The 15,461-nt window shown below is 37.7% G+C and overlaps 1 protein-coding gene across 4 annotated transcripts in view; it reads right to left on the reverse strand.

Annotated features, from left to right (window-relative positions):
- Positions 1–15,461, reverse strand: part of WWC2 (WW and C2 domain containing 2) — a 95,273-nt gene that overhangs the window by 40,679 nt on the left and 39,133 nt on the right. For 3 of the 4 annotated variants that reach the window (XM_040065671.1, XM_040065674.1, XM_040065670.1), the window contains exons 3-5: positions 7,614–7,817; positions 6,567–6,643; positions 1,919–1,998 (exon numbers count right to left, since the gene is read on the reverse strand). In XM_040065671.1, the coding sequence (XP_039921605.1) occupies positions 1,919–1,998; positions 6,567–6,643; positions 7,614–7,817 (361 nt within the window). Of the gene's footprint in view, positions 1–1,918; positions 1,999–4,795; positions 4,910–6,566; positions 6,644–7,613; positions 7,818–15,461 lie in introns of those variants that run through there. The other variant, XM_040065676.1, reaches the window with a different exon arrangement.

The following is a 15,461-nucleotide window of genomic DNA, read 5'->3' on the forward strand; positions in this document are numbered from 1 at the left end:
AAAATGATTGCAGCTGTGCTTCAAAAACTAAAACCAACGAACAGCCATCTTGATAAAAATCAAGCATTTAGTAGAGAATATATTCTTTTATAATACAATTGGTTTTCTGTTTTTTATCATCATCCATTATCTTTGCTGGAAGTTAACAGCCTTGTGAGTGAGGAGTGAACAAATCAGAAGTGATCACAAGCATCCCCCAGCAAGAACAGCAACTTGCACAAAACACCTGTAACTGTATTATATTTTTCTTCAAGTTTTGGCCACAAAAATATCAAAGTTCTAAAGCAGTATGTAAAGCTGTGAGCATGTCTGTTCTCCTTTCTCTGCATCCCAGTTTTGGTACAAACTAAACTGCATTTGTATAAGGAAATGACCTCTGTGTCTTGGCAATCATTCCTATTCAAGGATATATTTATTTCAGCTTGAAAGTTCCTCAAACTCTTTCATAGGCAGGCACTTGCTGTCTGACAACTCTCAATTTTTGGTAACTTACCAGGTTGCTAAGGTCAAGCAGATAGAGGATACACCAACAATTGGGATCATGAATGAACAGTTGGTAATACACCACATGCTGTCTAGTAATACAACATGTCATATTCAAATTGCAACTGCTTTATTCTGTATATAATTAATATAGACAAGAAGGATCTCTGATATATAAGATATTCCATCATCCTGTTTTAAATTAATGGGATTAGTACTCTTTGAAAGTGGCTGACTGAATTTTAAAAACAAACGCCCATTGTGTTTCTGTGGAATGCTGTTGACAGTTTCTGAAACATGCTTTGGATTCCTATCAAAATGGCTTGTGAGCAAGCTGCTTTAAAACAATACTTCATTGTTGAATTAATATAATAAAACCAGCATGATTGGCTAACCTTTAATCCTGGGACAGCAGCATGAGTTTTTATTACCTTAAGCTTTAGAATCAATATGTCTTTCTTCTTCTAAATTTTACTACAAGTGAGATCTGATTCATAGTTAAATTCAGTCAACTATCCTTGCTGGGGTTTATATATTAAAATAGCAGACAAATCTTACATTTCTGTTTTAGTCAAAATGAACGAGAATAGAGACTTAACTGGCATCCTCCTAATGTGCTGAGGATTGCTTCTGCTCCTGGTACCAAGAGCAAACAGCTCAGCATTTTACTGTGGAAATGTATTCCTAATGTATGGGTACATACCACAATGGGGAAAACAGCTAGCATTAATAAATTTCTCATCACATAAGTCAAGAGAACATACTTGTTAGCAAGGTTTCCTGTGCAGCAAGCCCTTTATGGTGACAGTTCCAGTACCATTTAATATTTTAGGGCCTAATTTTGTAAGGCAGGAGCAGCAGGGAGTTCTTAGACTGAAAAAAATTCATTCCCTAGTAATCCATCTGGTTAAATACCCAGAAAGCTCACCCGGTTCAGCATCAGCCCTTTGGACACCAGGCATCCCAGCAACTGGAACAAAGAAAGGCAAGTCTCTAATCCTCAAATTGTGACTAATTTCCAACCCTGCAGAGTTGTGTACTATTCATACCTCCAAGAACAGCACCTTTCTCTTTCTTTTGAGCTCATAGGTGGGGAAGGAGGAAAGAAAGACCTAAGTACCTTTTCAAAAATTTTTTTTAAAAAATTTAAATCGGACACACAAAGCAGCTAATTTTGTCCTTGGGACCCCTGACCACTCCTCTTCTTTCTGTCTCTTTGCAACACAAGCTACCCCATGAAAAAAAAAGAGGGGAGACAAATTTCTTAAGTTAACAGTTCCACAAAAAGGTTGTCATTTCCTAACTACAGCAGAGTTATTAGATTCTCGCTTTCCTTCACAATAATCCTCTCAGATAATACAGATTCAATTCCATGCGAAAGAAAAGAAATCACGTGATTGAATTAAGTCAATTTCTGCTATTTTCATTTACTCACTGTTGCAGTGTTTCAAAGCCCTGCTCCTTGTACAGCAGCTCTTGCTTCATCTGAGAGAGTTCTCTCTTCAGCTTCTTAACCTTGTGTGTTAAATCAAAGCACGAGTTAGAAAATTCCTCTTGTTAAACGATGTAACACACGGCTTTGAACAATTAAAGTATGCACTATATCTGATGAGAGAAAAGGAGTAAATTGCTCTACTGACACACATTAAAAAAGGATCTTATCTCTTCCTGATGTCTATGGGCAACATGCTTTAGTATTAAAGGGACGCAAGCAGATTAAATCACATTCCTTATTTGTATTGATACCACACTGTGTTATTAAACCTGAGAGAACTTTAACAAGTAATTTACTTCTCACTTGTTAAGCATGCATTCCAACTGTCCTACAGGGACATGTCTGTTTACTTTTAGTTTTATTATATTTTTACTTTTTAATTCCTGGAAACTGTTCAGTCATTTGCACTGTAAAAGACAAAATGGACTCTTTTTTCCATAGGTACCATCCATTCTTATAAAGCTTTACAGACACTGGATTCCTGAATATATAATTCACACTTCTTTAATCCAAAGATAACAATCACTAAAGACATGCAAATCACAAATATACGTGTCTATTTAATAAATATATATTTGGAAAAATATTCCCTACTCTCCCTAAATTTGCATGGTCAATTGCTTCTTAACCTTAACATTGCTATTTGAGACGTCGGCAGATATAAGTGCACTACAAAATATTTATGAATCAAGATTAAATTAAAAAAATCTTCCATTTAATTTTTAATGTCATATTTCCCAAATGTATGAAACAAAGTTTTAAGAACCACCTAAAAATGAATGTACTTAAAACATAAATTAATCATCAGCATACCCATAGAGACAAATGACTCCTTGAAGTGTAGAGTCCAAGATTCTGGTATTTATATATCTACAGCTGGCTCGTTTGCACTCTACATACCAGCCAGATATTGTTAGGCTTTCTAATTTTCCAATCATTAAGGTGAAAAAAGGAAAAGCTAAAAGTCCGCTGCAAAATTCTTGCTTGTTTTTAAAGCTCCTCAGATATTCAACACTTGAAAGATTTATTATACTAATATCAAGAACTTAGACCACTTTAACTGAAATTAATTTCAAAACACGTCTCCAAGATATTTTGTAACCAAATCCCCTTAGACTTCCTACTTGCTGCCTGATAGCCTTCAAATAAATATAATTTAAAAGAATTTCTTAAAAGAAAAGTATGATTCCCAGCATGCCCGTAACTAAAAGCACTCAGCATCAGCAGCTGCTGCAGCTTTCCAAGAGACTTAAAATGCTTTACATTTCTAAAATAACTAATGATTTACACAGTCGTTGTAGGGGGTTGTGAATGATACTTAGACATTCCAGCTTGCAGTTTCTGGCTAATGTATTTTCTGTGACAGAAATAAAATGCTTTTAATCTCCATTTTCTTCAAAGCAAAGTGTGTTCTCTGGATGAGGGGTTATGTTCAGGCTTTTGGGAACTATCATATTATCATCACTAGTTGCTTTACTTGACAGAAAACTGTTTTTATTTTGACCATACTGAATCGTTAGCATGACAAATAGACAATTTCTCTAAGTATACATTCAGTGTTCCTCAGCTATTTTCTCCTTGACTAGTATGAAAACTCCAAGAATAATTTCTCAAGTGTTCTGATCAAGGTTAAGGAAAATTAACAGATACCATCTCTGTGTTCCAGCTAAAGTGATGGGTAAAATGAAACAAGTCTGTTTTTTTCTGAAAAATACAGAATGGCTAAACCCTTCCCTTTCAAAATCAAAACCATGTACTTAGATTAATAGCAGAAGGCACACTTGATTTCAGCCTAGAGGATTGGATCACTCAGAAACCCTTATATTTTTCCTCAAGATCATCTTCTGAGTGTCCTCTGCTGTACTTCATCATCATTTCATTATCAAGAAATGTGAGTTGGGTGCATTATCCTAGAAGGATGTGACCTACATCGTAATATAGCCTCTGTGTTTACGGCATCATCCCTGCATTAAACTATTCTTAGGCTCCTTGTCTTCTCCTTCAAAACTTTCATATAATTCCTGCTTTTTCACAACTCTTCACTTGTTCTAACATTCACCCCCTTCCTACTGCTTCTGCACGTTGTCGTCGGTCACCTGACAGATCTCTCTTTCCTACTCCTAACCGCACCTTCAAGCAGGCTCCTGTGCTAACCCCTTTCTATTCCCAGCACTCAAGTCCTAATGGAACACTGCAGCCACCCTCCCCAGCCCCTCCACCCCTTGTTATTTTATAGAGGTGCATTTCCTACTCACTTGCTGCATCTGCATAAAACTTACTGTGCTCACATATGCTTTGTGCTGTTTGAGTTAACTTGCTGATTGCTAATTAAGACCCCAAATGGCCCCACTCAAAGTCTACTGCAGGATGTGATCCCTCAGTTTTAGTCTGGTGACAGAAACATTTATTCTCCTTCTTATTTCATTTAACAGGTGTCTGATTTCTGTCATATTTTCTCCATGACCTATTGCACAACAGGCAGTTTGTGTATCCAGAAGGCTCCACACACATATATTACACACAGCTAACAAGGAAAAGGCCAAAGGCCAATTCAGAACTTCCTCAAATGCTGTTTCCCCCCTCCAGCCACCGTTAACCTGATGATACCAGCAAGCCTCAGATCCTGTGAGACAGAGAAACAGGTTTAGTACAACTGATCTAAAGAAGTGCAAAATCTAAATAGCTGGCTAGCAGCTTACTAATGACTTTGTTTCTCATTAAGTCCATGCATGCATATACTGCAAAATGCCCAAATCTGGCCTATTAGCAAGCATCTTCAAACATTCAAATAAGGGTAAACTGTGATAACAGCCATACCTCTCTTGCCATCTTCCATGACAACCACTTTCCAGCCCTAGCATCACAGGGTTCCACTTTTTCTTATCTCAGTTTTCATATCCAGTGGCTTTGGATGACCACACACTTTATGCTGACACAGATACTCTTGGACTGCACCCTTCTAAACTCTGCAGACAAGATTCAGGTCACCTATTTTAGGCACATATGCAGGACTATGCAATGCCAATAAATCAGGTGTTGGGAGCCAGCAGGATATTAGGCTCCCTGACTTCAAAAAACAATGAAGAGAAGAAAGCACCTCCAAAAAGTGAATTACTGTGATAAACATATCTAGCTCTCACCTTGGTGAGCAATTTGTAAATCTGCAGTCAATGGTAATAGGAAAAAGTGAGCACAGGACCGTGCCTGAATTTTTCCCTCTTGACAAGTAAATTACTATATTTAAATTTTGTCGTGTTTTGCTCTTCAACAACACTGTCAGTTCCTAAATATATTCGTGATGGCCTTTCCAAAGTAAACATCTGTTTCTGCTCCACTCATTTTAGAAAGAAACTACTGCCTTGTTTCTTCTTTCTTGTTCCTGATAGGGTCCTTACTGCCTTTGATTCCCCCTAAGCATACAAATTTTTTCTTCCCACCTCCAGCATTTGAGTAAGTTCCCTCACTAATCACCATCCCTTTGCCTTAATGGATAAGGGACTACAAATCGAGATTGGTAAGGATGCACAGGTGTAGTCAGGAGGGTAACATCCAGACACCAGTTTTAGAGTGCATTCCATCCCTGATTTATACTGGGTTTTAAAAGTTTAATGAGCTATTCCTCAGTTCCTTTCAGACATAAATTGTTTAGATTCCTAATCACAACTGTTACTCCAGGTGAAGGAGGATGTTACTCTCTGAGGCTTCTACGAGCGCTGCTCTGTGCACAGACCAGGAGAGGGCAATGGAAGAGCTGAGTAAATGCTGTCACTTGTGCTGCTTCTGCTCTCCTGGAGTCTGTGTTCCAGCCCGCATGGAGGAACCTCATGCTGCGAGGTGCTGTCTTTTTAACCTGCAGGCTTTGATGTAATTTTTTTAATTACTAACTACAGAAAGTGCAGGGTATCCATAAAGCATTATATGGCACAGCTGAAATAAATGAAACCCCTATAAATATTTTAAATGTGTTCCACACCATTTCTTCCTCATTCAAGATAAATTCACTAGGGACTAACCTGTGAATGAAAGTTCTTTATATGGAGTTTGTTACTGACCGTACTGAACATAACTGACCAAATCACGGATTGGTGTTCATTAGCAATTTCAAAATCCAAAATCCTTGATCTGAACTGTTCCATTTTGACATAACAGAGGGGTTTTGCATCATTATTGAAAAGTATTTTTCAAAACAACAGAAACTTCAGGCAGTTCAAGCAGCTAATGATGCTATTCTCACAGAAGAAAGGTTGTGTAGAAGCAGTCATCTAGCTGCAGCTCATCTTAGCCTCTTACTTTTCTATTTTTACTCTTCCTTTAGAAAACAAAGGCATACAACTGGAAATAATTATCATATTTATTTAAACCTACATCTAATTAGAATAGCTGTCAAAGTTTCCCAAAAAAGTGTTATCTGAAAGCACCAGAGACAGCTTTAAAAATTAATTTTAAACCTCTGAATGGTATCTAATTAGAATATTAGGAAGTTTCAGTACCAGGGTACAAGATATATCTGCTAGTTCAAGCTATGCTTATTCTATAATCATAAATTTGGCAGACAGAATCCAAATGAACATGAGTTAAGGACTCTCACCCTTAATCTTGTAGTGGAGATTTCAGCCTTCAGAATGTCAGGATCATACTTTGTGCTTGATGAAGAGCCTGAAAACACTTTTTAAAAAATATAAAAGAGACAAATATTTAAATACTTTTAAATCACTAATTAGTCCCTTCCTTGATGAATCCACATTGATCAAAACCCTAGAATGTGCTCAAAAACTTTTAATAATTTAAAAGCTAGCCTTTTATAAGGTAGTCATTATTGCAGCATGGCAATAATGACTGAATAATCAAAATTTTCCTCTTTTCCCACCTACCACTATATGGTCTCTCTCCACATTTACTTATCCCAGGATCCTTAAGTAGAACCTCATTCTCCCTGATTTCCAATTCCTTGCTTTCTGTTCCTATTCTTCTAGCTGAGCCATCTTGCAATCACTTTCTTCACGAAAGTTGTGATTTCTAAGATCTCAGGAAAGCAGATTTATTCAGAAGTCTCAGAGATCGGGCATCTTCCACAGATGTACATGCTCCTTTCATACATTGTCTACTTTTAAGAGAGGTGTTTGGCAATAACAGGCCTCTGACAGTGCTTTTCTAGATGCTGATTCCCTCCCCAGGACAACAGCCTGTATCTCTACTCCACCCCTGGGTCACAGCACACAGGCTACAAAATTACTGTCTGCTTTTCTATAAATCAGCAACATGTTCCTTTCTTGGTCTATTGCAGACACCTGTCAACACTGAAGGGTCATTTCAGCAGGCAGCCAGGAAGGAAAGAGATCCTATTCACTTTAAACGTAGATTTGGCATAATTTTGTCTCAACAACTGCGTGACAAAATAGATTTCAGAGCCAACTGCTCTAAATCGTGGCTCAAAGGAGTTCAATTGTACCGGAGAGAAGAGGATTCTCTCCAGCAGAATATTTTTTTCTCAAATAAATAAATAATGTAGGGATAACTCTAAAAAAGCCGGAGTACAAGGTGGTCCTAGCAAACCTTGAAAACTTTTCCTAAAGAAACAGGATCCCCTGCAAGGCAGAGATCAAAGAAGTTACACTGTATTCTCTACTGTACTTACAGCTTGTACGAGAGCTTGATTTTTCTTTGTAGGCACCATTCAACCGTACATACTCATCCAGTGCAAGTGCTAGTCTCTGTTCTTTCACCTGGTACAGTTCCTTCTGGGTACTGAGAGCATCCTGGGCTATTGTAAGATAATCTTTTAACATTCTCTCTTGTTCTTGCCGCCATTGTTTCCTGGGATCTTCTATTTGTGTTGTTTCTTTATAGGAGAAAAAGAAAAAGGATTTAAAGAGACCTCTCCTGAAACCCATTGACAGCTAAAATTGCTTCTTTGCCTGTAATTCACAGTTATAGTCTAAACCATAGTTTGCCTTTGGTTACTAAGCAGATGCTCCACTTCCTCCACCACCACAGTGTGTGTAAGAAACAGAATTCAAAGGATCAGTTGCAAAATTAGAAATTAAGAGTAAAAAAGGCAAATGCTTATGCAGATCATTCCCATGTTGTCAACCTTGAATTAACAACATACTAAAACTCAAAAAGAAAATAGTTTTTGCATCAGAGTATTTGGAAATAATAGGATCAAGTCTTTCAATGACATCTTAAAACAATGCATTTCTGAACAAAACCTAAAAGCAATCTTAGCTATTACATTTTTCAACTCCCTTCTTCCACACTTCATTATTTTTTACAGCCATATGTTATTCATGTTTTTAGTGGTTATCTCTCACCTTTCTCTCTATAAAAACAATTTTATCTTTCCCCCTGTAACTGAACTAATAGATCATTAACTCTCCAGCTCACCTCACCTACCCTATCCCTATGCTGCTAGACATCTGATCCAACACACACCTGTCTTTTATGGCCAATAGACAGAGAGGCTACCCTCAGAGGGCATTTCCATCTGTCAAAGACAGGTGTCCAAGGTATGTGGGACCAAACCACTTTTTTGAGATGTCTCCTTCTTTTCACCAACTACTCAGGTAATAAAAATGAGTAGGCTGGAACAGGCCCAGCAGCCACACACAACACAGACTTGCATAGAATACATAGACAGGAGGATCAAACATAACAGAGTGGTATATAAGATCAATCTAATTGAAGATTTTAAGATTTTATTTCTAATCCAAACATACAAAGAGGATTATATATGGTTGAATGTTCAAAATTATCAATACTTCCTGACTTAGTTCAGCACTTTTTAAAGCTGTACAATGAATATTCTTCCTTTAAAGCTCTACGAAGTACAAAAATACTCTCATAAGACGTAGTCATGAAAAATCTGAAATCTAAATGCAAATGTGCACCACTCTTCCTAAGTTACCTACTGTAAATCTGCATAGATCTACAGAGATTAAAAAGTAACATTCGGTACCAAAATATTTAAGCGCAAAGTATTCACTTCATAATTCACTGCAAAAGTAGGAGGCATGTTTATTCTCTGGGTTAGATATCTGCCACTTTAGTCCTCTGAACTGCTTTACTGTGGGAACCAATGCACAAGGGAAAACATGGGAACAAGTGGCTGAAGATGTGGAGAGAAAAAAGAACTGCAGCCAAACCAATGTGATTGCTCTAAACTGAAGTGCACTCTTGGGAGAAGGCACTCTTTCCACTCCATGTAAGAAAACAGATTTTGTAACAGCAAAAGCTGATAAGGACAGGATCTGGTTAATAACAGTTTCTAGTAGTGACTAAGTAGTAGTTTTTCAAAAGCATTTTCTCTTGTTAATATCACAGTATCTTGTTATTATCACAATAACGAAGACATACAAAGGAAAAGCAGCATCCCATAAAACAAACCCCATAGAATCCTAAACTGACAACCTCTATGGAACTACTGATGCATTTAAAAACAATTAAATACATAAACCCCCTCCCTCCACCATTTACAAATGTGACATTTCTACTTGGGAAAAGCATTTCTTGGATGTGCACAATGAATGCCTAGAGAGTATAACCCACATAAACCCAAGTGTGGTGCATAAAAGATTAAAGCAGAAAAGCTTTATACACAGTTGGTTTTCCAATAACCCCAACAGGAACACTCAAAAAACCCAAACTATAGCCACAGCACACATACACACATATCCGTGTTTATAGCCACCTGCTCTTTTACACAAAGATACTGGGCACACAAAGAAGCAAATCAATACCTTTTCTCTCCTAAATGGTCAACACATGTTCCTATCTGTGCCCACTTATTGTTGTTGTGCTTTAACACACTGCTCATTCACAGTTATTTAAACAAGATAAGAAGTGCTGGTTTCCAGAGTTGTCCTTTTTTGTGAAGCAGGTTGAAGAGCATGAAGTAGAATTCTCATGGGTCAATGATCAAATACGATAAATGCAGTTATGGTGGTTTTTTAGATGGATGTAATGATGTGATTGTGTTTTAAGAGTGCAACCAGCAGACACCAAATAATCTTACAAGATTGGAAGGTCTCATCTTCGAGCATGTGGTAGGTAATTGCTTTGTAGGTTTTAAGTGAGGATTGCTCAACGTGCAGTCCAAAGACCAAATGTAGCCCGCAGAGTTCTAAAACGTGCCCTACAGATGCCCTGTCCTTGTGACTGCAAGAGAAGGACAAAGCTGATCAACAGCAGATTATTTTGTATTGCTGACAAATACAATCAAACATTTCCTTTTTGTCTCTCCAAGCTGCAAAACAATACTATGATTATATGAGCTAGCATCGTTTATACTGATAATCATAAATGAGTTAAAGGTGACCCTGCATTTAAAAAAACTGCACACTAACTTCAGCATATCAACATTTGGGTATTTGCATGTGTAGGTACATTGGTTGGTCAAATTACTCTCAGTCAATTCTAACTGCATGTATTTATTCTGGAACAAATGCCCAGCTGTGAAAATACGTCACTGTGGAAAAAGCAAAGCAGTATGGAATGACTATCCTAGAATTGTTACTCAACTTCTACCAAACAGAGAAGACTCTGAAGAATTTTACTCTGTACTCTTCTTAAATAGTATGAATTTAAAAACCCCAAAAAACATACATCTTGTCTGGCAAGTTGTTCATATATATATATGTGTGTGTGTATACATATTTCTAAAAACATGTGCCTGTATAGCAGCACCATATGTTTGTTCATCTATACTTTTCAGTTATCTCTATTTTCATCAGGAGGTTTACTCAATAGAGGAAAAAAACCCAAAGACAGAACTATGGATGATATTTCTAGTTATGTAGCACTATATCTTGAAATGTTCATTTGAGCCCATATACCTTCCAGGAGACGATAATTTTTTTTAAAGCAGCATTCTTTCAAAAACAAATATTTATACTTCTCAGAGTAAAGCCTCAGGAAAGATAAGGATTTCTTTTTTCCTTGGACAAGAATGTTTCAAGTACCTGCTGTTAAGGTCAGACTTGTACACACAAGAATATTATTGGGATAGTTACATGCAAGTAATTGAGGGAAAAGTTTCTTGAGCATTTGAGAATGAGTTGTGAAGCCTTTTATGCTTAAACCAGAGTGACATTTAAACCACAAAGAACACTCAAACTTACTCCTACTGTTATTATTGAACAGCTCATTTCTTTTTTAAGGCAGATGAATGTTACCACTGGTGACTGCAACAGGATGCCTTATAACCCTTTCGGCAGCAGATACAAATAATGCAGCAGATTGCCAGCTAGCCAGATGGGGAGATGTTATTTCTGCTCCTCAGGTGAGGAGTAAGCACCGGTAATGAACACTAGACAGAGCTATAGAGCTGCATCGGTTCTAGAAAGTGCAAACTGGACTTCAGTCATCAACAGTGGAAAATGAAGAAACTATCTTCTCTCAGCAGGGCCTCTCCAACGTTTTCTGCATAAACTTAGGTATCAACTAAAGGAATCTGCTTCAAATGGAAGTAGGAGTTGCACATCAGGCTCTATGAAGACCACAACCTAGATTAAAAAAAAAACCCAAAAAACTGTGTATATCAACTTCCTCTGTCCAATCACAATGCAAAAATAATGATCCGTAGTAACAGAATGAAGACTGTGGCAGTGTGTGTAATACTCAGGTTACTTATTCCTAATTTGACTTGAATTTAGCATCACATAAGCAAAGGTTCTTGCAAAGCAAAGTTACTCAATTCTATTGAGATAGCTTAATTTAAAATCAATTCATTAAACTTGAAACGAATGACTGCAAGTGCATAGTTATAAATTTATTTTAAAACCCCAATAAACAAGCAGTTTATTTCCTCCTATTTTTAAAGAGCTGAGTGACTACCCACACTGGGGAGATAGTCTGTGGTCTCATCCAGCAAAACCACACAAATGGCAGGATGGCACGCTCCACCCAAGGACAATCCTCTCACTGAGATGGACAAAGCCCTGTAACATAGAAGAGGAAGGTATGCTGGCTTTAATCACACTGCTATTCATGAAATGCACTCTTCCTGGCTCACTGCCAGCCAAGTTTGATGCACTTAAATTCAGAGGGGGAGGAATAAAAAAAAAAAAAAAAAAGTCTGGCGAGAACAATAAGTCAAAATCAAAATGTCAGGACTGACTTTATGCCTTGGAAGTTCTATTTGTTCTTTTGGCAAGAACATGCTTCGAGGGCAGCAATGTTATGCATGTCTCTGTAATTATACATAGGATATATATTATATGTGGGATACAGATGATAGGCCAGGTTTTTTTAAAATTAGAAATTTTCACATGTTTTGTTTCTGTCTGCTATCAAGAAGTTCTGCCAATTTTTTAGTCTACTTGAACAGAAGGAAACTATTACTTTATCAGCAGTAGTTCCTATTTCCCTAAAATACATGGAATTAGAATCCCACTAGAAAATATCACTGTGAAGGGAATGTCTCCCTGACTCCCCACTGCTAGATGTAAGAGAATTGGACTTTTTACTACAGGATTAATAATACACGGAAGCAATAGTTTTCCAATATCTCCCCTTGCCAAACAAAATAATAGTGTCAGCTGGCTCTAGAACAGCCCATATGTAAATTGTGTTCAGTCAGAGACAGTTGCATTCAGGAAACACAGCTGGAGAATAAATACTTTCAAAAGGTCCCTCTAAAAAACAAGCCAGATGTGATAGATTGCTACTTGAGGAGGACACATACCAAGAAGACACAAAGTCATTACATACTTTTCATTCTGAAGACAGAACTCTCATCTGTTTAAACATATGCCCATATTATTTCAGTTTGTAACTGTTGCAGAATCACCATCTCAGAAGAGAAGCTATCCCAAGGGAAACTAGCTGACCTGCTAAGAAATGAAGACTAGTGACCTAAGATCTGTAGGAAGGAGGGCAGGGGAGAGTTGCATGCCACAGCTGGAGCTGTGTAATAGCTCTCTTTTTTGTCAGTGATGTTTCCTAGCATGTCACCTCAAACCCACACTCCCCACCATTAGACATTCACCTGTTCTCTTTACATAGTCTGGTACTTACTCAATCCAGCACAGTCTATCTGATGTACTAAGCCCACCCAAACACAACCTGTCTCCAGAAGATGACATGAAGGCAGACACATCATGTTCTAGCAGGTTAGGTGAGTTTTGACATGTTATCAGAGGTCCAATGAGCCAGTACAAAGTAGGAAGAACAACCCAGCTGGAGAAAGACCTTTTTTCTGGCAACAGTAAGCCTACTTACGCATCTGGTAATCCATTGCATTCTTAAATATGGATCTACTCCTCAATACTGTGTACCTTCTCCCTCATATAGTAACTGAAAAGAATATTCCCAAACCTGGAAACCTGGACTACCAGACTGGAGGCAACAAAACTGCAGTGGCTGAGCCCTGAAAAGGGTAGTTGTGACTGGTACAGAACTACTGCTCCATGTCATGGTTGAGCTTGATCCTCTGTGTCAAGGTGGCAGTTTGTCTGCCTGAAACAGTAAGTGATGAAAAGATAATTCCACTACACCTCACATCTCTGGTTATCTTGCATAATAATTGCAGGACTACCCCTTCCAGCCAAATGAACCCCACCTTTAAGAGAGTTATGCAGACCTCAAACCCCTAAACCCAACAGCTGGCTACATTCAGGATCCCAAATCACTGGAACTTCTTCTGAACCTAGCTGCTGAAGAGAGTGTGCAAGCTAAATACAGATTGGTTTTTCAACAGTCCTCAATACCTTTGCTTTGGCAGGATTACATCCTATTCCATGGAGGTAGTTTGAGAAGGAGGAGAAGTAACCTACTGCACACTGAGGGCAAGCTCCTGGTTAAGGGCTGCGGGCAAACCAAACTAGAGCCAGGCACAGCAAAGGAGAATCAAGATTTTTATGGTAACCTGCACAAAAGTGTCTCAGGATGGCACAAACAAAACCAAGAACAACTCTTTGACATATAATATCAGAAAAGGAAAAATGTTAGATTCCAACTACCACAGGAGAGTACGAGTTAGCTAAGTGGTGGTTGATGAAAGCAATTTTATCAACGACATTACGTCATCACTATGGATATGTTTATTCTACAAGTATATCCCACATTACTTGATAAACAAACTGCCTTTCAATCCTCCAGAACTTTTGCCTGCAATCAAACAAAAACACACTTAAGAAAAGAAAGTGCAAATATTACTTCATTGTACTTCAATGGGCATAACAGATCTTGCAGGCAACTGGGATGCCAGTCTAAATGTTTAGCAAAGGATCAAAAGCACTAGCGCTAGTTTTAGGGCGAAGAACCAAGTGTTACTAGGCTGTCTTAAGGAATGTACTTTATTGGTCATGTAGCATATGCTTTTTGAATTTTTTTCCTTATTCCTTTTTATTTCCCTGCTTTTTAAAATACTTGCAATTCAAACCCAAATGACAGTAAAAGCTATTTCTATTCAAAAATTTGTGGAAGGTTTCACAAGTAAATATTGCATCATTTCCTACTGACATTTTTGTTCAATAGGTACATAAAAATAAAGAATTGCACATTACAGAGACAGCAGTTTCATTAAGACCATGCAAGCCAAAAAGATGACATACTAAAAATGATCTACACATTGCTGGACACTCAAAGAAAATCACATTCTATCACATAATTAAATGGAATATGGGTTCTAAAGAGAGACATGGATGAAAACTAGATTATTTAGAGTATGTTCAAAACTGACCTCTCTACAGTTTGTTTCTTGCCATCAAACTTTCACACAAAAAGTGAGCCCTCTCTTCCAGACACTTTCTTCACTTTTCCAGAAAATAATTTTGTGCTTGAATTTGGGCAATGAGAGAAAATTGTAACTTTTTCCAACTATACTCTCCAAGCACGAGCAGATTTCCAAAAAATATTAATTCAAAGATTTTTATTATTAGTTTCCTCTAGAAATGGGGCAGAATTGCTCATCTATTTCAGAGTAGAAATTCTATATTATTAAGCAAGTAGGTGTTGTGCTTCTGCTAAGGCTAGCAGAACAAAGACATAAGAAAAAGATACAAGTATGATCTTTATATAAATGCCAGCAGGTAAAACCATCTCTAATCCAGAGCCTTCACTACTTGAGCCCTCCTTCTATAGCCAGCATGCGCCAGATTACTCTAATCCCTTCCTACAGCCAGAATGCAGAGACAATACCAACAAAAAAGATTCAAGGTAAGACATACTGCATTTGGGTTTCTGCCATGTGCATTTGCTGACAGTAAAGAGTCTTCACAACTGATTGCATGCTACCACTTGCTTAGAAGATGGCGGTAGGTCATGGGAACAAACAGGGCACATTTGTGATAATACACCATTTGACTCCCTAAAGCTATTAGTAATTGCAGACTGGTGGTGAGATTTTCAGATTCTTCCTTTTCTGAAAATCAATCTGGCCTGCTTTCATAGATGCAGATATACTAGACTCCCAGGCTGGAACAGCCTATCCACAAAAGTCCCTGTGTTAGATAAACCAGTTGCACAAGCATAAAGTAGCATGAAA

This window comes from Hirundo rustica, chromosome 5 (assembly GCF_015227805.2).
Source record: "Hirundo rustica isolate bHirRus1 chromosome 5, bHirRus1.pri.v3, whole genome shotgun sequence".
NCBI lineage: Eukaryota > Metazoa > Chordata > Aves > Passeriformes > Hirundinidae > Hirundo > Hirundo rustica.